Source organism: Mycteria americana (assembly GCF_035582795.1).
Source record: "Mycteria americana isolate JAX WOST 10 ecotype Jacksonville Zoo and Gardens chromosome Z unlocalized genomic scaffold, USCA_MyAme_1.0 Scaffold_18, whole genome shotgun sequence".
NCBI lineage: Eukaryota > Metazoa > Chordata > Aves > Ciconiiformes > Ciconiidae > Mycteria > Mycteria americana.
Genome location: NW_027445436.1, coordinates 11,880,467 through 11,904,660, shown reverse-complemented (window position 1 = coordinate 11,904,660; position 24,194 = coordinate 11,880,467). Strand labels below are relative to the sequence as shown.

Below are 24,194 nucleotides of genomic sequence, written 5' to 3'. Positions count from 1 at the left end.
AAGCCAAGCAAACCCTGGCTTGGAAGAGGAGTGTCCAGACATGGAGCTACTGGGAAGCAAGCCTGTGTGCCCATGAGCGCTGAAATGGCTTTTTATCTTCAGCATCTTCCCTTGCCTGGTGGTGCAGAAGACTTTGGCCTCCTCCCAGGCCCCTGTGGAGGAGCCTAACCTCCTCCTGGGCCCTTAGAGTGAGGCTGGGCTTCCTCACAGATGTCTATAGAGGGGTTTGGCCTCCTCCCAGACCCCTATAGAAGTGCCTGGCTTCTGTACAGACCCTGATAAACCAGCTGCACAGCTCCTGCCTTCCCTCCCCAGGGTGCCCCCTAGGGAGAGAGAGACAACAAATGCCTTAATAAAACAACTGCTTTAATAAGACAGAATAAGAGGAGGAATACAGATAGCAAGTAAATCTTATATCCCTTTAGATGCTGGGCACCCTGCCTTTGGGCAGAGTTGGACGGAGCTCTCCCTTTTTGGTCCTGCAAGCTAATACATAAATTATCACAAGAAAACAGCTCTATTCATAAAGGAAGTTCACACGAGAACTTCTTGCTGCATTTCCAGATACAGGCAGGTGGCGTAAGGGCCAGTACCAGGCAGGAGCTGCCCGCAGGCCCCCTGTTATCATGAGCTGGCTGAGCTCATCCTGCAGCCAAGGGGCTTGTGCAGCACAGCACAGCCCTGTGCCTGCTGAGGGGATCACTGGCTCCTGGACGTGCAATGGGCTCCTGGTCAGGATGAATGTATCCCTGCCTTGACCCACGTACAGTTTACCTTTCCCACCGATATTATAAATTACAGATTATGTTAATAACATATGGGCTTCTCAATCCCTAAGTACAAGGTCCAACAGAGTGGACATTGCCTGTTCAAGATCATTAACTCCTCAACTACAATGTCTTCTGCAAGGTGGGCCTGAGCTCTGTGGGGGCTTGTCTGTCTGAGGACTGGGAGAAGTCACTTCTCCCAGTGGGGCTTGGACTTGGTTCCAGCCACAGCTCCTTGGGGACGGCTGGGCGCCAGGGTAGGGATCAGAAGGGGTAGTGGTGCCTGGCCCCCCGGAGTGAGCTGCCCCGCTCCAATGGCACTTCCAGGTCCTGCTACAGCACCGGTAGAAGAGACCTCACACTCCCCATCCTCAATAGTAGGGGCTTGGCTTCTCACCCCACATTCCCTCTAGCATCAGCCTGGCATCCCCGCAGGTCCTTATAGGGGAGCATGGCCTCCTCCCAAGCCCCTACAGAGGCGACGCACCGCGACTCGGTATGTCCCTCCGTCCCTCCCGTACCTGCCACGCTGCTGATTGGACGAGAGCGTCCAGGGAGCGCGCCCGCCCCTCCCGCCACCTCTTTGAGCCGCTTGGGCAGGGCTGCAGTAGGTGGGGGTTATGGTTGTGCGGGTTTCCTGTCAAGTCCGCGCCAAGAGCAGATCTAAGGGGGCGTGGCGCGGCGCTTTGTGGTGTCGTTGTGCCGTCCTGGGGCGGGGGGCTTCGGCCCAGCGGCGGGTTTGTCACCGCTGCCTCCCGTTTGTGGCGGCTCTGGGCGGTGGTTGCAGCAGTGAGGTGGGTTTAGTGCAATGGGGTGTGGGGGTGGGTGGGTGTGGTGTTATTACATGCTGTGGGGCTTTGGTCGAGGGATTTGGCTCGGATTTGGGGTTACTTTTTTGTTGTTGTTTTTTAAAGCAATGGAAAGGGGATCTGCTCTAGGTGGTGTTTATATCCATGTTTGTTCGTCCTCTTCTGCTGAAAGCAGTTAGGTTGGGGGTGTGTGTTTTTTTTCTAAAAAGACTTCTGAATGTCTGCGCTTTTCTGAAGCGATGTAAGAAGACTTAAAGCAATTAGCAGCTAGGTGAAGGGTGTGATAGGCCTTGTACTGTAAAAGGGTGTAAACAAGCTTTTTATTCTTATAGTGTGTGGCCTTCTCAAATAGCTCTGCACAGCGAGACAGTGAGCTGGAGTTGCATCTGCGGTGAAGCTGTAGAGCAGTAGAGCTTATTGGCATTTAGCAGTGTTTTAGTATAGTGTGGGATGACAGTCTTACTACATCTCATATTGTATAGGTTTGGCTTTGAAATGCTCAAAACATGAGGCCATGTATAGCAGATGTGTTTCTTCTTCATTAGTTGGTGCTACAGTTGTTAAGTATCACTCTTCCTAGGTTTTAATCCTGTTGTGAGTGTATTCCTTGTTCACAATGTTAGTACTGACAGCTTTCTAAAGGCTTTGCCTTCCTTGCACCTGTGCTACATGGAATTTCAGTAGTTTGTGGAAATGTTCTGAACTGAAATATCTTGCCTCAGAGTTGAGTCAAAATGGAAATGTTTCCCTTACTTGCTTAACCTCTACATGTTGTAAACTGCACCATATAGATAGAGCCAAAGGCATTGAAGTCATGGCTGTCAAAGCCTTCTGAAAATAAATTAGTGGATTAATTGACCACTGTTTTGTAAAACAAGGGTTAGATCCAGGTATCAACTGCAGCTGTGATTCCTGAACTCAAGGCAAGTAAATATTGGAGGGAAGAGCAATCCCAGAAGAGCAAGTGTGTCATTGTTTTTGTTTTGATTCAGCCCCATAGCATGAGCAAGGCAGTTAACTCTAAAGACTGCTGCTTAAGAGAATCAGTTCCCTGTAGGAAGGCAGCGAGTCACAGATGATGCTGGTAGTTCATTAATGACATGCATATGGTGACTCCAGTGGCTGCTGTCTTTGGCTGTCCCTTCCAGGTGTAATTCACTGTGAAACAATTCACTGGCGATTTCATGTGTGAGAATCCAGAATCCTTCAGTGTTACACATGACCTATTCCTGATATTTTTGTTGCTATTGTTATGCTCAGCTCTGTTAATATGCAGGGGTGTTGGAGGATGCAGTTTGGGGTCCAGTCACATTAAGGACTTTTCCATTCTCATGCCTCAGAAACAGCCATAATCCTTTGAAAAGCTGCAATTCTCGTGAGCTGGGGGAAAGGTGGTTCAGCTGCAGAGCTGCCAAGTAGTGGAATGGAGCCCAGGACTTTCTGAAAATAGTAGCCCCAAAGTTAAGCTTGTCTAATACCAGTAACACCAGATGGATTCAAACACAGTGAGGTGGCAAAACCAGGAACTGGTGAAGATGAGCCTGTGTGTCTGTGTACATCTTGGTGTGTAGCACTCAGTTACTCTAGAGATGTTTCCTGAAAAATAGTAGGTGTCCTTAGAGCTTGAGGTGTCGTTCACTGACATGCTAGGAGAGGAGAATGGTTAGGTATGGGACAAGGGTAATGAGCAAGTGTCATCTTTGACTTAAAGGCTAAACCCTCAGAAGAGAGAACAGCAGGTTTTGCTTTCATGTTAATTCAGGACCTGATTTCTCTCATCCTTTCTCAGATGAAATCCCTGTTAACAATTATGGCATTTTTTTTGCCTTGGAAAGTGTGAACTGAAAGACGCTTCATAAGTTTCTAAAAGAAACTATTTTATCTAATGGCATTTGGGAGAAATACAGGATGCTACTCAAAGATAAATGGAGTTTCTTCTCTATGAGGACTGCAAGAGGGAATTTTGAGATTGTAGAGGGGAAAGGACCAGCATGTGCTTGTAAAGTATGTGGATCAGTACACTGTTAAAAATATGATCTAGTGATACAGTATCCTGTGGAAATTACTGATTTTGAGTTAATTGTCAGGAGATGTTATAACTATAAGTCCTAGTTTAAAGAATTGTGCTGATCTATTTTTAACCTCTCACCTGTAGCTTTAGCTAGCCTTGGAGTGTGTCAGAAGTGTTTTGTGATCGGAAGTGTTTACAGCTTTTAATATACTGGAAAACACAGTCTGAAAGCAAAGCCAGTATATTGCCATTTTGTGAAGGAGCTGTGAGCATACGCTTGATGTAAAAGTAGGTTTGACATCAAGGTTAGCTAGGGCCTTGATTTGAGCTGTTTTCATGTATGCCCTTTCATAAGGCAAAATGATGACAGATGCTTAGTGAAAGCATGTGTGATACTGTCAGCAAATTTCCAAAACTGTCGTCTTTTCCCCAATCATGGAGAAGTATTGAGAGCTTTTCCGAATTTCAGCTGTGTTCTTTGTTATATTATCTGGGTCATCAAAACTGGAGTGCTGCAACTAACTCGTTCTCAGTTTCACTTCTAATAAACTGGTAGATATACACAATTTACAAATTGGCAAAACACTTTGCCAATTTTTTGGTTTACAAATTGGCAAATGATTTACAAATTGACAAAATCTTTGTTGATTTCCTGCACAACATTATTTCCCATGCTGTGCTTTGGGAAGGAGGCTAATCTACACCTTAGACTAGGTTTATGGGAACTATTTACCCACAAACTGATCTTAATTTAAAAGTGGGCAATCGGTTTACAATTTTAATGTCACTGCTAAGTTTTTCTACGTTTCTATTGTGTAATATCTATTGAAAATAGGTATTTTGGTAATTGTACAGATGTTGTGATGGTTTTAGAATGTAACTAGGGGGTGCATTCCAAACTTTTTGTTCTGAAAGTACTTTTTTGAAAATAATTTTCCATTTGTTGAAATATTCTGTAAAACTTAAGATGAATCACAAAGTAACTTTTTTTTTTTTTTTTTTTTGCAATATGGTGAAACCTAGTGACTCTTTTTAAAGGTCAGGGTCCTGTTATTTTGATTATTTTATATGAAACATTCTGTTCTGTGATATTTATAGCTTTTTATGTAGAAATGTTGAAGAATTGTTCAAGAACTGACCAAGAAAATAGGCACTGATAGACAGTTTTCAAAGGGCAGCTAAAGAACAAGGAACTGTTTGGTACACTTGTTTTTACCTTTAATATTATGAAAATTAATGTGCTTAGAGGGGCTTTTGGAGTTGTGATGTTGACAAATACTAGTTTTGGTGATGGTGGGATTTGGGATGTGAGGGGGAGAGATTCACTTGGTAGTGATGCTCTGTTCATGACTTTTTTTTCTTTTTTTCCTAGGAAAAAAAAAATGAGGAGTCCCAGATACAAGAGTCTGTCTTCCTCCCTCCCATGGCAGAAGTGTCTTCTCAAGCCAGTAAAGTGCAAGTGGAACATCCTGGAGAATTTACAGAAATTGGGCTCAGTGATGAAGTAGAGGATGGAAAAACTTATAAATGATGTGTGTGACATCCCCCAGGGTAATTTATCTTCAGCAAATGAAGGGTCTTTGACAGTGACTCTAGAGCCTCCCACAGATGCAGAAGAGTTCAAAGCCAATCCTTCCCATGAGGAATGTGGGGGGGGGGATGTTGAGAAGAGTGGAAAAAGCAAGTTGGACAAACCTCACAGCCCTGTGGAGGCAGTTGCTAGTGGATCAGGAAACTGATTTATCGAGTAGTACCTTTCATTCCAGTGCTGCTGGCTCTCAGACAGCAGTGGGCTTTATACAGGACAAAGGAACTGAAAACGTACAAGATGTTAAAAATCCTCTTGTTTGTTCTTCAGAGAAGCTTCCTTTTAGTATCTCGCAGCTCTCAGAAATCCAGAACACACATTCATCATTTGGGATTGAAACCAGGTTATCTAGACTCGTCGGCTGAATTCTCCTATGAGAGACTGACTGTAATAGCAGTTAAACCGCTGTTGCACAATGAAAAGCTGTATCCAGAGCTCCCAACCAAACCAGAATTGGTGCCATTTACCAGAGAACAGCTGAAAATTTTTGAGCAGTGTTCATGGTTGGAGAATGTTGACTCCTATGCAGAGGAATTGGAAAGTGTTGCTCATCAGGACAGGCATGAATTTTATGAACTGCTCCTGAACTACATGCGCTGCAGGAAGCAGCTGTTGCTGGCTGAGGCAGAGCTGCAGGCTATGATGACAGACTGCCAAAATATTAAGGGGAGATTATGGACTTTTAAAGAAGAACAGAAGACTGTAGGTGCTGTTGCTGAAGCTACTTTTGAACCCAAACTATTTGGATATGATTCCAGACATTAATTTTACTTGCTGTCAAGTTTTTAGGTATTTAAGCTGTTTTATTCTAAAAGAGATGATTGCCTTTGCTTTTCTGTCTCTCCACTGATCCCCAGTACTTCAAACTATCATCCTGTTGAGATTTAAGACAGTTTGTTGTTCGATTTTTAAACTCTGAGTATAGGGTGGTGGGATCTCTGTTAGTGATCTCTTTTGGAGTCAGACTCGTGTTTGTAGTCAGTCAGAATGAGCCTATGTACAGCCAGTTCTGCCTGAAGTTTGTGCCGCAGTACTTCAGGTAGATGCAGGGGATACATGGTGGAGTAGGACTTCAGAATGACTGTAGCAGTGATGTCCCATCTGGCCTGCTGCCTATAGTGACAGTTTTCATTGACATCATTCCTGCTGTCAGAGGCAGCAGTTGCAGAGGAGCTTGAGTCATGCTCGTGGGCGATCCTGTTGCTCAAAGCATAGGGAGCGTGAAGTCCATCCACTTCCACTAACTGTTGCGCCATAAGTGGTGCTGTAGTTATAGCTACTTCCAGGGTGGTCAAGGTACTTTGTAGCATTTCTGTCTGCAAACCAGAGGAGTCTGGGGAGTTCTTTGGTGCACGCATCAAAAATTTTCCCCCAAACTCATTCTGTGTAACTTGGTTTTGGAGCTGGATGTTACAGTGGGAGTGAATGAAATTGTTCTGGTGCTCTGATGCTGTTTATAGCCAACACATCATCAAAATTGTCCAAGGGTGCTAAGTACCTACGTATGTGGTGGCTTTTACTGTTGTTTCTGTGAGTGCGGTGCCTCTCCTGTGCAGTTCTTCAGAGCTGAGATGTTGAGAGACATCCCCTGAACAGATTGGAATCTTTTCCTTTTTATTAGGGAAAACAACTTGTATCACTGAACCTCACTGGACTCTCAGTTTTGTGTTGATCACTTTCTACACTGAAAGCTATTTTGACTTCACTCTTATGTCCCCACTGGTCATCATACAGTTGGCTAAGCTTCCTGCTTGCTTTATTCCATCCCGATTCACTATGTATTTATTGTATGTCCAGAATAATTGTTGTCTTTACGCTAATTTAAAATTCTTATTCTACTAACTTAGGAAACACAGGGGTGCTTCCAAAGTGCTGATTCTGAAGCATATTTCCTGGTTGCATAAAAGAATAATAGGAATGTTATATATTGTGGTTTTCTTGTGCTGAAGAATTAGAGATAGGGCAGAGGAAGACTGGCCTCAGCTTTTAATTCCAGTTTGGGAAAAAGTTAGAGTACAGTTCATTTCTGAAAATTTTAAATTTATAATGGGGAATTGCTATAAATATTCATTTCTGGGAGCTTAGAAAAATATTTATCTTGTTTCAGTAGATATTTTAGCTTTAAAATAGCAGATCCAAATATTTATGGAAATCGATAAACTGAGAAGCAGGTGTGCTCACTGGGAGTAGAGAGACCTGGTTTTGTTCACATCTGTCAGTGATACAGACAAGTCAATTCATATCTATTTCTAAATCTTGAGTTACTGAGGGTTTATAGAGTAATTTTTTCAGAAGTCAGGGATATGCATCTCCCGTAATCAGCAGCTCTAAAAAGTATGTAGGATGTTCCGACATGTTTGTCTCTTCCACCTGTGAAGCGGCCCCTTTCATAAAAGCTTTGAAATCTTTTGAGGGGAGGGTTATGTCAAGGTTAATTTCTGTAAACACGCTTGACCCAACAAAAGGACAAAGCCACTTAAATAAAATAATTGCTTTCTTTGCACTGATCTGCACAGACACCCTGAAAAGTGACAGGTCACCATCGCTACCAGATGGTGGAGCTGAATGAAAGTGTTGGGGGAACTGAAAAAGCTGTTTGAAGCCAAAGCAGACCACGTGCATCAGACACTGGTGCTGCGCTCGTACGCTTCGGTGTTGTCCCGGTTGCAAGTGGAGTCATAGAGGTTGCTCAGCAGCTCATCCCTGCTGAGATCAGTGGCTCTTCAGCAGCAAGAACAAGGTGTGTTGGTGGTCTAGACCGCTCCCCATGCTGTTTAGGGTGCCCAGCACCTTGTCCACCTGCAGTTTTGGAGTCTTGTGGTGAAATTTGTATACTGGATTGTTTCTCGCAGAATCATATAGGTTGGAAAAGACCTTTAAGATCATCGAGTCCAACCGTAAACCTAACACTGCCAAGACCACCACTACACCATGTCCCTAAGCACCTCATCCAGATGTCTTTTAAATACCTCCAGGGATGGCGACTCAACCACTTCCCTGGACAGCCTGTTCCAATGCTTGACAACCCTTTCAGTGAAGTAAAATTTCCTAATATCCAGTCTAAACCTCTCCTGATGCAACTTGAAGCCATTTCCTCTGGTCCTATCACTTGTTACCTGGGAGAAGAGACTGACCCCCACCTCTCTACAACCTCCTTTCAGGTAGTTGTAGAGAGCAATAAGGTCTCCCCTCAGCCTCCTTTTCTCCAGACTAAACAACCCCAGTTCCCTCAGCCGCTCCTCATAAGACTTCTGCTCTAGACCCTTCACCAGCTTCGTTGCCCTTCTCTGGACACGCTCCAGCACCTCAGTGTCTCTCTTGTAGTGAGGGGCCCAAAACTGAACACAGTATTCGAGGTGCGGCCTCACCAGTGCTGAGTACAGGGGCACGATCACTTCCCTACTCCTGCTGGCCACGCTATTTTTGATATGAAAATTCTCCTCTGATACTAAAACCTGCTGATCTTGTGTAGGGATCAGTGAAACTTTTTTTCTCACAGGAAAAACTCAAATTCTCTTAACTTATTCACCTGGAGAGTGGAAGCTGAATGCAGGAGTACCTTTTTCTGTCTAAGCTGCATACTGCCGCTGATAACTGTAGAGGAACACTGGGTGGGATGGGACACCTGGACTCCACTCTCTTGTTGTCAAAGGCAATGTATAATACGGTCCCTTTTCCAAATTGATTATGCTCAATTCTAAAGAATATCCAGCTGGATATTCTTCCTGCTTTACTTCCTCTTGGAAGGCCATTTGAAATCTCACAGCTCTAATACTTAGAAATCTTTTTGGTTTTCATCCTAGGTGTAGTACTTATTTAGGCTTGTGCCAACATAATCTTTTAGCTAAAGTATTCTTCCCCCTCGTGCCCTGGATATTTAGCCTTCCTATTCCTCCTCCCTTTGCCCCCCACCTGCCAGATAGTTTATATGCATAGTAAATGGTGGTTCTTACAAAGTTTATGTTGAGGGAAGGCCTTTTATGAGAGTAACAATAGTATATTCTTGTAATTGGTGTCCAGTGCTTAATTATAACATTAAATAAAGTATTCTAAATAAGTGGTGTTCTCTGTCAGATGTAGCAAGCAGCTGTGTTGAAATATCTTGGTATCTGTAGATACAGAGAGCAAGTTTTCTATATAGCCCCAAAACCACTACTAATGTTACTACTCTGAGAGCTGCTCGTCAAAGCTCCTTAATTCTGTTTTTAATTCACAGTTTCAAAGCAGTCAGAAAATCTTTCTTCAGACTTGAACCACTTGAAGGAGTGTATCGGTGTCCGTTTCAGTTGAAGAGTTATTGAAGATCCTCAGTTTCAGAGTTACCTTCTCATGTGGCTGCAGAGACTGGTGAGGGAGTAAGTATGGATATAGCTGTTTGATCCTCACATAGGATGAATTTGGGAGTAATTTCTGAAAGTGTTTCTCTCACTGTCCCACATGCAATGGGTTTTTTTTGGGTTAGTTCTACTTGAGGAACAGAATCTGTTAGTGAATCTTTAGAATGAATTCCCTTGTCTGATGAAGTCAATGGAGGTCAGCAGCATTAATGAGGACTGGCACCTGAGCAGCCAACACTGCTCAAAGTGGACTTAATACTCAATATTCATTATGCTTTTACTTATTTTGAAAGTAAAACTATTCAGACTTGCCATTTTTGAGAAACTTCTATTCTTGCTGATTTCTAAACAAACTAGTTCATTAATGCAATTGTAAAGTAATTAATTTTTCAAAGACAAGGGTTTGTGGTTCATAAGCCAAGCTAGCAGACTTCTAAATATTGTTCTCCTGTAACTTGCTCTGAAAATTGAGGCTTGTTATAAAGCATGGAAAGAGAAATGAATAAACAGTGTTACTATAGTTAGCAAGACCATAAAGGAATGAACCTTGAAATTCTTTACAAGATTCCAATATACTTCCCTTTAGGTGTCAGTGTTGCAAAGAATTGGCTGTCCAGGTGACCATCTCTTCCTCTTCAACCACATCCTTGGTTGTCCAGCTGGGATCAGTGAATGGGCTGTTCTGTTCATTCAGGTGTGAATGTTTAATTTTTTATTGTCAGAAGGTTGGAGTGGGTAGGAGAGTGTCTTGTGCCTAGTCAATCCCTCATGACCAACACCATTTCCAGGTGTGTGGAATTATGGTTGTCCTGGTTTCGGCTGGGATAGAGTTAATTTTCTTCCTAGTAGCTGGTATAGTGCTGTGCTTTGGATTTTAGTATAAGAATAATATTGATAACATGCTGATGTTTTGGCTGTCGCTAAGAGGTGTTTATATTGGTCAAGGAATTCCCCCCCCCCTTCAGCTCCCCATGCTCTGCCAGGTGCCCAAGAAATGGGAGGGGGCACAGCCAGGATAGTTGATCCAAACTGACCAAAGGGCTATTCCATACCATATGATGTCATGCCCAGTATATAAACTGGGGGGAGTTGGCTGGGTGGTAGCGATCACTGCTCAGGGACTGGCTGGCTGTTGGTCGGCGGGTGGTGAGCGGTTGTATAATTTTTTTAAATTATTATTATAATTTTTTTCCTCCCTTTTTTCCCCTCCCTTGGGTTTTGTTTCTCTCTCTCTCTTGTTGTTTTCCTTCTCATTACAATTCATTATTATTATTACTATTATTTTGTTCCAATTATTAAACTGTTCTTATCTCAACCCACGAGTTTTCTCACATTTGCTCTTCCGATTCTCTCCCCCATCCCACCGGGGGGGAGGGTGAGCGAGCGGCTGCGTGGTGCTTAGCTGCCCGCTGGGGCTAAACCACGACAGTCCTTTTTGGCACCCAACGTGGGGCTTGAAGGGTTTGAGATAATAACAGATTAACCAGAGAGTATTAAGGAATTTAGATCTGTTAGTAGTTGTGGGATGTGATATTGATCCATCTGTTCTCGATATTGGTTTACCTGATCTGCACCATGCTCATTTTTTTGCTGTACGTGTTAAAGATCGGTGATGGTTTTTGCAGTTTGCTGTGCTCTGCTTTAATTGGTGATGTTTTGCCTGTGAGATTTGTTATTAAAACAGTGACCTTGTGTTTATTTTGGTATCTAAGTGCTGTACTGAAACCATTACTGTATGTCGGGTATGATCTTATGGAGACAATTCGCAATTATACTTCTTCCTCTGAGAGGTTTTTTATGGAGGAAATGCAGAATTGTACCTTCACTACTTTCTTCTACAATGCTTCCTCCTTCATTACAGTAACTTTTCAGTATTTTGAACATCCTTGGGTAGTTAAGATACATCTATTGGTATTGCTTGGGAATATTGTTTCGATCTTGTCCAGGGTTAGTAAGCAATTTAAGAATATCATCCAGAGATCTGCCCCAAGGCTGGATAGTTATGAGTGGCAGGGTGTGTGGAATAGCATGGGCAAATGCCTAGGGCGGTGGGCACCTCCAGTGTTTTGGAACTTCACCCCTGAACAAGTGCAGAATCCTGAAAAATTAGTAGACTATTTGGAAAAAGTATGTTGTCACCCTGGCAATTCTAAGGAGATACAAATCACTGCAATGTGCTGGGGTCTGGCCCATGCCTACTGAGCCCTGTTTAACACTATTCAAAACCCTCAAGGATCTGGTGACAAAACGACAAGCACTGCGGCTGCTCCAGCCCCCCCCTGCGACAGGCACTGCAGCTGCTCCGGACAAGTCTGTTACAAGCATTGCGGTTCAAACAGGGAACGAACCTGTGTCCGTATCAGTCGCCCCTATACATAAAAAGAAATCCTGGAAGCAAAAGTCAGCTTGTTTAGAAAGGGAAGATGAAGGAGCAGGGCCATCACAGGGAGAGGAAGATGAAGAACTCGTAAATGAGACCGAAACCCCCCGATCCCTATCCCTGAGTGAGCTGCGAGATATGCGAAAAGATTTCAGCCGTTGTCCAGGGGAGCACATTGCCACCTGGCTGCTCTGATGCTGGGATAGCGGGGCCAATAGCCTGGAATTAGAGGGTAAGGAAGCCAAGCAGCTGGGATCCCTTTCTAGGGAAGGGGGCATTGACAAAGCGATTGGAAAAGGGGTACCAGCCCGCAGCCTCTGGAGGCGACTCCTGTCAGCTATGAAGGAAAGATATCCCTTCAAGGAAGATGTTGTATACTGCCCCGGGAAATGGACCACCATGGAGAAAGGTATCCAGTACCTGAGGGAATTAGCTGTGCTGGAAGTGATTTATGGTGACCTGGACGACGTGCGGTCACCCACAGATCCCGACGAGGTCCAGTGCACAAGACCTATGTGGTGGAAGTTGGTACGGAACGCACCACCGTCGTGTGCCAACTCACTGGCAATACTGACCTGGAAAGACGGAGAGGGTCCAACAGTGAATGAAGCTGCTAGTAACCTCCGAGAATATGAAGAAAGTATCTCTTCCTCCTTTGTCTCAGCTGTGCGGGAACTGTCCCAGGAGTTCAAACGGTTCAAAGAGGATTTGTCCTACTCCCTACCTATACGGACCAGTGTCTCAGCTATTAGGAGTCAGCGTTCCTCTGCTCAAGAGAGAGGATATAGAGGGTACACACCACGGGGCACCCTATGGTTTTACTTGCGTGACCACGGAGAGGACATGAGGAAGTGGGATGGAAAACCTACCTCCACCCTAGAGGCACGGGTACGTGAGTTGCAAGGAAAAACAATCACCAAAGGGAGTTCTTCCAGGAAAATTGCTGCTCTGGTTTCCAGTGGACAGTTCCCCAGACAGAGTAAAAGGGCTGATCTTACTCCTGATTTTAATGAAGGAACTCCTGACTCATATACACAAGAAAAGGGTAATGAATATTGTGACCAGGACTAGAGGGACCCTGCCTCCAGCCAGGTGGAGGAAAGGGACAACCGGGTTTACTGGACTGTGTGGATTCGATGGCCTGGCACATCAGACCCACAGGAGTATAAGGCTCTAGTAGACACCAGTGCACAGTGTACCCTAATGCCATCAAGCTATATAGGGGCAGAACCCATCTGTATTTGTGGAGTGACAGGGGGATCCCAACAGCTGACTGTATTGGAGGCCGAAGTGAGCCTAACTGGGAATGAGTGGCAAAAGCACCCCATTGTGACTGGCCCAGAGGCTCCGTGCATCCTTGGCATAGACTACCTCAGGAGAGGGTATTTCAAGGACCCAAAAGGGTACCGGTGGGCTTTTGGTATAGCTGCCTTGGAGATGGAGGAAATGAAACAGCTGTCTACCTTGCCTGGCCTCTCAGAGGACCCTTCTGTGGTGGGGTTGCTGAGGGTCGAAGAACAACAGGTGCCAATTGCTACCACAACAGTGCACCAGAGGCAATATCGCACCAACGGAGACTCCCTGATTCCCATCCATGAGCTGATTCATCAACTGGAGAGCCAAGGAGTGATCAGTAAGACTCGTTCACCTTTTAACAGTCCTATATGGCCAGTGAGAAAGTCTAATGGAGAGTGGAGACTAACAGTAGACTATCGTGGCCTGAAGGAAGTTACGCCGCCGCTGAGCGCTGCCGTGCCGGACATGCTGGAACTGCAATACGAACTGGAGTCAAAAGCAGCCAAGTGGTATGCTACAAGTGATAGCGCTAATGTGTTTTTCTCAATCCCTTTGGCAGCAGAGTGCAGGCCACAGTTTGCTTTCACTTGGAGGGGCGTTCAGTACACTTGGAATCGATTGCCCCAGGGGTGGAAACACAGCCCTACCATTTGCCATGGACTGATCCAGACGGCACTGGAACAGGGTGAAGCTCCAGAACATCTGCAATATATTGATGACATTATTGTGTGGGGCAATACAGCAGAGGAAGTTTTTGAGAAAGGGAAGGAAATAGTCCAGATCCTCCTGAAAGCCGGTTTTGCCATACAGCAAAGTAAGGTCAAGGGACCTGCACAGGGGATCCAGTTTCTAGGAATAAAATGGCAAGATGGATGTCGTCAGATCCCAATGGATGTGATCAACAAAATAACAGCCATGTCTCCACCAACTAGCAAAAAGGAAACACAAGCTTTCTCAGGCATTGTGGGTTTTTGGAGGATGCATATTCCAAATTACAGTCTGACTGTAAGCCCTCTCTACCAAGTGACCTGGAAGAAGAATGATTTCCAATGGGGCCCTGAGCAATGACAAGCCTTTGAACAAATTAAACGGGAGATAGTTCATGCAGTAGCCCTTGGGCCAGTCCGGGCAGGGCAAGACATAAAAAATGTGCTCTACACCACAGCCGGGGAGAATGGCCCTACCTGGAGCCTCTGGCAGAAAGCAGCAGGGGAGACTCGAGGTTGTCCCCTAGGGTTTTGGAGTCAGGGATACAGAGGATCCGAGGCCTGCTATACTCCAACTGAAAAAGAGATATTGGCAGCATATGAAGGGGTTTGAGCTGCTTCAGAAGTGGTTGGTACTGAAGCACAGCTCCTCCTGGCACCCTGGCTGCTGGTGCTGGGTTGGATGTTCAAAGGGAGGGTCCCCTCTACACATCATGCAACTGAATCTACGTGGAGTGAGTGGGTTGCACTGATCACACAACAGGCTCGGATAGGAAACCCCAATCGCCCAGGGATCTTGGAAGTAATTATGGACTGGCCAGAAGGCAAAGATTTCGGAATATCGCCAGAGGAGGAGGTGACGCGTGCTGAGGAGGCCCCACTGTACAATCAACTGCCAGAAAATGAGAAGCAATATGCCCTGTTCACTGATGGGTCCTGTCGTATTGTAGGAAAACATCGGAGGTGGAAGGCTGCTGTATGGAGTCCTATACGACAAGTGGTAGAAACTGCTGAAGGAGAAGGTGAATCGAGCCAATTTGCAGAAGTAAAAGCCATCCTGCTGGCTTTAGACATTGCTGAATGAGAAAAGTGGCCAGTGCTCTATCTCTGTACTGACTCATGGATGGTGGCAAATGCCCTGTGGGGGTGGTTACAGCAATGGAAGCAGAACAATTGGCAGCGCAGAGGCAAACCCATCTGGGCTGCAGCACTGTGGCAAGATATTGCTGCCCGGGTAGAGAACCTGGCTGTAAAAGTATGTCAAGTAGATGCTCATGTACCCACTGAGGAACATCAAAACAACCAGCAGGTGGATCAGGCTGCTAAGATGGAAGTGGCTCAGGTGGATCTGGACTGGCAACATAAGGGTGAATTATTTATAGCTGGGTGGGCCCATGACACCTCAGGCCATCAAGGAAGAGATGCAACATAGAGATGGGCTCGTGATCGAGGGGTGGACTTAACCATGGACACTATTGCACAGGTTACCCATGAATGTGAAACATGCGCTGCAATTAAACAAGCCAAGCGGTTAAAGCCTCTGTGGTATGGAGGGCGATGGCTGAAATATAAATAGGGGGAGGCCTGGCAGATCGATTATATCACACTCCCACAAACCCTCCAAGGCAAGCGCCATGTGCTTACAATGGTGGAAGCAACCACCGAATGGCTGGAAACATATCCTGTGCCCCATGCCACTGACCGGAACGCTATCCTGGGCCTTGAAAAGCAAGTCCTATGGCGACATGGCACCCCAGAAAGAATTGAGTCAGACAATGGGACTCATTTTCGAAACAAGCTCATAGACACCTGGGCCAAAGAGCAGGGCATTGAGTGGGTATATCACATCCCCTATCATGCACCAGCCTCTGGGAAAATTGAACGATACAATGGGCTGTTAAAGACTACGCTGAGAGCAAGGGGTGGTGGGACATTCAGACATTGGGATACACATTTAGCAAAGGCCACCTGGTTAGTCAACACTAGAGGATCTGTCAATCGACCTGGCCCTGCCCAATCAAAACTTTTACGCACTGTAGAAGGGGATAAGGTCCCTGTAGTGCACATAAAAAACAAGCTGGGGAAGACAGTCTGGGTTACTCCTGCCTCGGGCAAAGGCAAGCCCATTTGTGGGATTGCTTTTGCTCAAGGACCTGGGTGCACTTGGTGGGTAATGGGAAAGGATGGGGAAGTCAGATGTGTACCTCAAGGGGATTTGATTTTGGGTGAGAATAGCCAATGAACTAAATGGTATGATGTTAACTGCTATATAATACTATGTGTCATCACTTTTATGGTCACTATACACCATATCAATGGTGTTTCCATAAGGATCACCCAGATTAATGAAGAATGAACTTTGATGAAACCAAGCAAAGTGCAGTGGTGATGGAACCAGAACTGGCTTCAGCATGCAACAACCCAACACCACACACTATCTCTCCTGCCCTGAAGGACTGTTATGACAGATGGAACCCAGAGTCATGGACTAAGTGAACTCAACGGACATTTTAGAGGGATGGCCCATAGACCAAGGGAATGATAACTGTGTGTACATATATATATATCAAGAGATAGGAAAAGTGGTGGTGATTAATTCAATTAGAAAGGGTAGAACCTGGGCGTGACGTAAATGGTATAGAATAAGGGGTGTCCTGGTTTCAGCTGGGATAGAGTTCATTTTCTTCCTAGTAGCTGGTATAGTGCTGTGCTTTGGATTTTAGTATAAGAATAATATTGATAACACGCTGATGTTTTGGCTGTCGCTAAGAGGTGTTTACATTGGTCAAGGACTTTGGTTTTTTTTTCCTCCTTCAGCTCCCCATGCTCTGCCAGGTGCCCAAGAAATGGGAGGGGGCACAGCCAGGATAGTTGATCCAAACTGGCCAAAGGGCCATTCCATACCATATGATGTCATGCCCAGTATATAAACTGGGGGAGTTGGCCGGGGGGTAGCGATTGCTGCTCGGGGCCTGGCTGGGCGTTGGTCGGCGGGTGGTGAGCGGTTTTATAATTTTTTTTTTTTCATTATTGTTATTTTTTTTTCTCCTTTTTTTCCTTCCCTTGGGTTTTGTTCCTCTCTCTCTCTCTCTCGTTGTTTTCCTTCTCATTACAATTCATTATTATTATTACTATTATTTTGTTCCAATTATTAAACTGTTCTTATCTCAACCCACGAGTTTTCTTACTTTTGTTCTTCCGATTCTCTCCCCCATCCCACCGAGGGGGAGTGAGTGAGTGGCTGCGTGGTGTTTAGTTGCCGTCTGGGGCTAAACCACGACAAGCTGCCAAAAAAAACCCCAAACAACCCACCACAAAACAAAACCACCTAAAACATGCCCCCCACCCCCAAACCCGTTCTTGGGTAGCTTTTGTTTGGAGAGTTGGTCAGTTTAGGGTTAGCTGATTTGGGAATCTGAAATCCCAAGGTCCTTGACTCTGAAGCTGCCTGTGAAGCGGGGAATTGCAGAGTCTAAATGCTGTGGCTACAAAGGAGCCAGGTGAGCTGTGGAACACCAGGCTGACTTCTATCAGGGGTGTGCTTAGGCTTGTCTTGGAAAGTCACTGAAATCCAACAAACAGTTTTTTGAATCACCCCTATTTATAACCAGTGTTACTGCTTTCTTTCCATTGTTATCCAGAATTGTTTTAGGGTTTTTAATTTGACTATTTTCAAGGAGCATATTGTTGCATTAAGCAAATGTAACTGAAGCCTAAAAGTTGCTCTTCATTTTTAAATCTCTAGCAGTCACTTTATGGCTTCTATGGGTGTGTTTTCAAGGGTGATACAGTTAAATCAGAAATAAAATCCATGTTTTTCTTTGTGTTATTAGAGCAGTAACTTTCTCAGTATAATTATTCCTATACGAGCTTTTTGCATGTACTGCCATTTTGATTATCTTAAGGCTCCAAAGTTCATACACAAACAAATTTGCTATAACAGAATATTATGCATTGTTTGCTTGCAAAACCAAGGATGGATAACACAGGAATTTTAGACTAAATCTGTCTGAAGAGGGGAGGGAAATGCGATTTATATGGAAATCTCTGGAAACCAAAGGAGGAAGGGTTGAACATGTCTCTTGTGACTAGACTCTGATTTAGTCGCACTTGTCTGTGTTTTTATATGGTGATGACATACTTAATGATCCTTCTTCGACTTGTTTGTTCTGCTGTGTAGGATGATGCTTTGTCACGTGGGTGACCACTGGGTCCAATACGTTAGCAGTAATAAACAATATGGATCAGTAGTGCATCCCTACTCTGTGGAAAAATTGCAACTGGAGTTTGAGCTGTTTTTTAGAGCTGTTCTACATGTTCTGAAGGCAAAAAGGTAGGCTGTCCTATGTGATTGATACTGGCTTCATCTTGGAGGAGTTAGATATTTGAAACTGGGAGTTGCAGTAGCTTTAAATACTTAATGGTTTAAACAAGTCTGCAATATGTAGGATTTTTCAGCATATTGGTAGTATTAAGATGGGGAGGAATTACGCCTTGAATTCTAGCATCTGGCAGAAGCTCTGGGGACTTGTTCAGTTCAGAATGAGGTTAACTCAGAATTTGAGATTTTAAGACACATTCTCATGTTCCTAATTCTGTTATGTGGCAGAGATGTTGGGCATATGTCTCCTTCTCAAATGTTGGGATTTATCAGGGTGAAACTGTTTCTGTCTGCCTCTTCAAATCCAACAGGTTGGGAGTCTGGTTGTTCATGTCAGAGATGGCTTACAGAACCTTATCCAGCAACGTGCTTTGGAGGCTCTTCTTTGTCATGCACTGTGCAGAGAGCAAGCACCTGGAAAAGCTCTGCTCTACTCTGCAACCTGCTGACTGCAAACAAAGACTCAAAGGTAGAATTCCTTCACTCAGAACCCATTCCCATAGCTGATGCAGCAGTAGCTGAATCTGAGCTTAATTCTTTGCAGGTTTCATTGTTAAATGCACCCTCAGCAGCAGCATGACTGGTCCAGAGGCCTCAGAAATGTTTTGGGCAGTTCATAGGCTTCCAGTACTTGTTTGACCAAACTCTCATTTTAACAGGAATTGTATCTACGGTCCTTTTAGTTTTTTCTCTGACAGTGACTACTACTGGCTGCTTTGGAGAGCTGCAAAAGCACCATGCAGTAGGTACATCTTGTGTATTCTCGTATCAGGTCCCATCTTGACCTTTGATAATATTTGGAGAGTGATATTTAAATCCTGAAATAAAGAATTTTGTATCACTTAGGTGTTTTTGTAAGCTGTTGACTGTTGTTGACTGTTGATATTTGTATAAATACCCCTGTCGTCCCCCGTCCCCCCATCCCCCCCCCCCCCCCCGCTAGTTTTGGCTTCAGTAACTTATATTGTGGGAGATCTGCTTATCTTCCACAACTACAGATGTTTCCCTTATCTCAAGCCTTCTTTTGATGCTTTTCTTGTCCTATATGACACCTTTTCTTTCTCTTTCCCCTTGACTTCCATCCTGTGTTGATCTCCACAGTAATTGTGGTGGCTTCAGCTATAGCAGAGTTATTTAGAAGCCAGCTGGAATGCTTCTTTCCCTTTGCTGCTGCCTTCATGGAAAATATTTCAGGACTTGATTGACAGGGAGACAGTTAAACAAAGCAGTAACTCCATACTTCACAGCCTCTTTGCTGTCTTCAGGGAGAGCAAATCTCACGCTCAGTCTTTTCAGCTACTTTTCAGCTAGCTGGTAGCCCAGATAGCTGTCACCACATCAACCAAGTCTTTTGATGGAGAAGTAGAAGAAAATGGCGATCTTGAGAGGTTACTGAGCATATTGACTGTGCAAGCTCAGCTAACATTTAAGGCAATTTATGCAGAGTGGGAGAGGGATATCAAGACTGTAGCTGTGTACAGTTTATGAAGTGCTCATCTGTTTTGGCTGGCAAGTGCTAATCAGTAACAGTTACTGTTTCAGTAGGACTGTTTTTGTTTTTGCAAGAAATTTTTACTGCATCTCAAACAAAGAGAATGTAATATGATGTGGTGGGTTGCAGCTCTGACAGTAACAAACACTAAATTTTTTTTGTTTTGTTTTGTTCAGGCTTTGTTTTGCTTCTAGCTAACTCTTATGTTTTAAAGTCCCCGGTATGCTGATGCAGGATATCTTTATCCTCTTCACTCACTGCAATGGGTTATGTCAACACAATACTATTTTTCACAACTGTCTAAACAGGGAATATCAACACTTCTTTCAGCGAAATCCATCTAATCTTCTGAAATAGCTTCTGTTGACCTACACTTACCAATATAATGCTGACTTAATTTCCTGTAATTCATATCCTAGAAGACCATGGCATTAACGTTCTCTTGGGAGAGAACCTTTTTTATTGATTTCCCTTCCCAAATTAAGTTTGAGAAATGTTAAGTGGTGAATCTACATGTGGTAGCAAGCCTTGGTAATTGATGGAAGCTTTAGGCTTGCACATATAGAGGTGGGAGCATAGTCGCTTTTAAGGGATAGGTAGAAATAATGTGATAAAATGGAGTGCAGTGATGGAGCTGCACTTCTAGGACAACCTCTGGACTATGAGAGCTACCAGTAACCCCTGGGGAAATATGGGAAGTCTGGTTACTTGAGGTATTCTTGAGTGGACCAAATATTAATAAATTTACTGTGGAACGCACACTTTCACTGACAAGCAGTGACTTAGTAGTTTCTTCTTGATGTTGGATACCTGTGCGAGTACAAATGTGTTCTCTAAGTTTTATAAATATAGGATTAACAGTTTTGTGTTTGCTTCCATTGCAATTGGCAATGAGAACTTGCTGAACAACACTTCTGGTTACAGTTTCTTTACTGTCATTACCAAGATTTGAGGAGCCACTGATTTTTAGGGTGTCTCTGAACTTGAATTGTCATGTGATCAAATGTGCAGAGGAGGAAGGGAATTGGCTCAAGTAGCAACTGGGTGGTGAAGATGTCATTGCTCCACTGTGAGACAATAAGTTTTAGGTGGAGTCTCTCTTCTTCCCTTTTTCCTTTTCCGCATCCTTCAGTCCCAAGCTATGGTTTGGTGTAGTTTTGAGGTTGGCATGGGGTCTGCAGTGTGTGGAGCCCACAGGTGACCCCAGTATAATGAAGAGGAAGGTGCAGCTGAAGCAGGAAGCTGGGAGATTGCAGAGCTGTGACTTGCAGCAGAGAAGTTCTAGTGCGCACGTGCTCAGCAGCTGGCACCAGCCCTCCTCCTTCCGTTTATGGTTTTTGTCCTTAACTTTACCAGATCGCGTTTTTCTCTTCTGTCCCTCTCCAAACACCTTCTCTGTTGCTTAGCTGGTCTATGCCTAATGAAACAGACACACATGTCACAGTGCTAATGTGACAATTGCTGTCATAGTCATTCATTACTTGTGTGTCCTACCTATTCCCCATGCTGTGGGTCATTCTGCTATGCGTTTATATATAGTAATGGCATAGTCTTTTTTTTTTTTTCCCCCCCCCTTCTGCATTACCTTAAGAAAAACCCCAAACAACAAAAACCACAGTGCTCTGTAACTTCTGCTATAAGGATAAAAGGTAGCATTAGGAAAGGGAGACGAATGGATGAAACATCCCCTGTATATCTATTGTATCTATCAGGAGTGTAGTTTATCTTACTATATGGAAAAACTCTTTACTTAAATTTGCACAGTCCTCTAGCATGCTGTTCATGAGATGTTTTGGCTGTATAAGTCTGACCTTTTCAGGTTGAAGTACAGTTGCAAAATTCTTGAAAGCCCTTAAAATAGAATGTAACCTAAGTGGAAGTGTTTAATCACAAGCATGCTGGGTGCATGCCTGTGCAGATTAAGTAGTTGAGTGCCACAATGAGTGCTTTTTCAGTATGTTCAACTGCTATAAGATCACTGTAAACAGCGTTTACTGGCATGTTATGCTTCAGAGGAAGCAGACTAAACCATTTTACAGCTCAAATGCAGCTTTCAATGCGTGTTTTGCTGCACAGACTCTATTTAAAGTTATTTGGAAGAAATAAAAATTATTTTTAAGTCCTGTACAGGTTTCTTTGTACCCTTACCTTCCTGTTGTCCCCCACCCCGAGGAATGAAATGTTTATTTGCATTTGGCAACATCTCACTATTGGGTTTAAAGAGGAAACCTGCTTTGAATTCAAGTGAAAGCATCTCTTAGCCTTCTTGTCCTGTGCAACTTCAGTTCTCTGTTTTCAGAGATATTTTCCAAACAAGTGCATTCAGTAATTTTCTTGTATTGAGTTTGAGAAACTGAAACAGACCTTTCCTTGTAACTCTTAGATATAATCTAGGCCCAGGGCTAGATGCTTGAAGTATTTTTATTTGTAAACGGCATAGAAGGATCTCCCCAGTTTAATTGCTGCTTGAGATCATGGTATGTGGAATGGGCAGAGTCTCTCAACTTGATCAAAACCTCTCCGCTGTGCTTAGATGGGCTTAGTTTTAATCTTCTCTTGACTGTGTGCTGACTAAGACTAGAATCCTTTCATATAATTTGGACTTAATCTGTGGAATTAATTGCTCCAATATGTAATGGAAGCCAAAACTGTGATAACATTTTTAAAAAGCAAAAAGATTCAAGCAGTTCTTCCTGTGGATGATCAACATTGCATAGTTAAAATAATATTAAAAATTGAATTCCAGCTGTTCTTGAAGCAGTTTTAGCTTTCATTATGAATTACTAGCATATTTACTGAATCATATGGGCTCACCGCATATTATGGTGTTTCTTGTACCTTATTTAAAAGCAGCTGGTACCAGCTACTTCTAAAGAGAGGATACTAATTTAAAAGCCTCCAGTGATGATAATTCCTTTGTCACTGATTCCTTCTCTGGGATTGGACCGTGAATAAATGTATACATGTTGATCATGTATGTCCTATAACACTTCTTTTTATCGTGTTTCTTTCATGTGACTTTTTTCTAGACCCAGAGCACCTTGAAAACTTTGAAAAGTATCTCAAATCAGTGAACTGCTTGGAAGAAATTTTTCTGCTCACCACATTTGCTCAGATGGCACAAACCAAACGGGCTGATGTTGATGAGGATTTTATTAAAATCGTTGTTCTGGAGATATATGAGGCAAGTAACGTTACTGGTCCATTCAGGAAAAGGATGAATGTGCTCTTTTTCTTTCTAACAGTGGAAGGTATGAAACATTCATGGCTTCTGTAGTTTGTTCTACCATGGAACTAAGAAAGTGCTGCTTCTGAGGCTTATAATCTAGTACTGAATTAAAACATCCTGAAGTGCGTGTTTTTCTGGGAGAAAGAACAGCTTTTCTCTAGAACAAGCTGGAGTGAAACAAATTAACAAAAACATTTATTTTGCTTTATTTTTCTTGTGCAGGTCTAACTTGTAGCTCTGAAATTCCTTGTGTGGTGTTTTTTCTGTTGTGGTGTGTAGTTTGTTGGTGGTTTGTTGTTTGGTGTGGGTTTTTTTTTTTTTGTGTGTGTGGTGGTGTTCCTATGTTTTGGACTTTGTTTTTGGTACTGTGACATAATAATTTCCTTATCTTCTAGGGCAATCAGTTTCAGTTTTAATATTGGCATTTATCAACTTTGTCCTGGATCACAAGAGCAATTTGGTTCTGTATTTTCCAAAAGATGTTTTATTGTGGTGTCAGTGAAGGTCAGCCATAACCAGTAAGTTCTCTCTGCTCATCTTCTCAGGTGTCTTATGTTAGTCTTTCCACAAGAGAAACATTTTCAAAAGTTGGTCGAGAACTCTTGGGAGCAATTGCCAGCATCCATACACAGATTATTTCTGTACTGCTGGATCGAATTAAAGAGACTATCGAGAAAGTTGGGATGGTAAGTGCTAATGTCCATCACTTAAAGCAGGCACCCAGTTAAAACTAGAGGCCATACCAGACTGTTATAAGATATGGCTTGGTATGAATAGATTGTGTTAAAGACCTGTCCATGTTTTTTTGATCATATCACTCTTTAAGATAGAAGGGCATAATACTGATTATTGTTCCATACTGAGTACTGATTAGCCTTTTTGTTTTCTGTCCTCAAAGGTTTCTTTATATCTGTTTAAAGAGCTGCCGTTGTACCTGTGGAAGCCTTCTTCGTCTGAGATAGCACTGATTCGTGACTGGTTATTAAATTACAGTCTAACGACAGTGGAGAATAAACTAGCTTGCATTATCTTGGAAGGGCTAAACTGGGGATTCAGTGAGCATGTATGTATTAAAAACAGGAGGCCTGAACCTGGTCATTTTGTCAGAGCAAAAGTATTACTCAACCTGGGACTATAACTGAACTTGAAAACAATTACTTACATGCTTTTATATGATGGCTGTACACTTGATGGCGT

At 43.5% G+C, this 24,194-nt stretch overlaps 1 protein-coding gene across 1 annotated transcript in view; it reads left to right on the top strand.

Moving 5' to 3' along the window:
• Positions 1-1,218: 1,218 nt before the first annotated feature.
• Positions 1,219-24,194, top strand: part of EPG5 (ectopic P-granules 5 autophagy tethering factor) — a 444,533-nt gene continuing 421,557 nt past the window's right edge. The window contains 15 exon segments of the mRNA XM_075488778.1: positions 1,219-1,263; positions 1,413-1,556; positions 4,960-5,109; positions 5,111-5,319; positions 5,321-5,470; positions 5,472-5,895; positions 7,692-7,741; positions 7,743-7,915; positions 9,392-9,522; positions 10,099-10,206; positions 18,044-18,228; positions 18,588-18,745; positions 22,798-22,952; positions 23,543-23,683; positions 23,896-24,060. Coding sequence (XP_075344893.1) covers positions 1,219-1,263; positions 1,413-1,556; positions 4,960-5,109; positions 5,111-5,319; positions 5,321-5,470; positions 5,472-5,895; positions 7,692-7,741; positions 7,743-7,915; positions 9,392-9,522; positions 10,099-10,206; positions 18,044-18,228; positions 18,588-18,745; positions 22,798-22,952; positions 23,543-23,683; positions 23,896-24,060 — 2,388 coding nt within the window.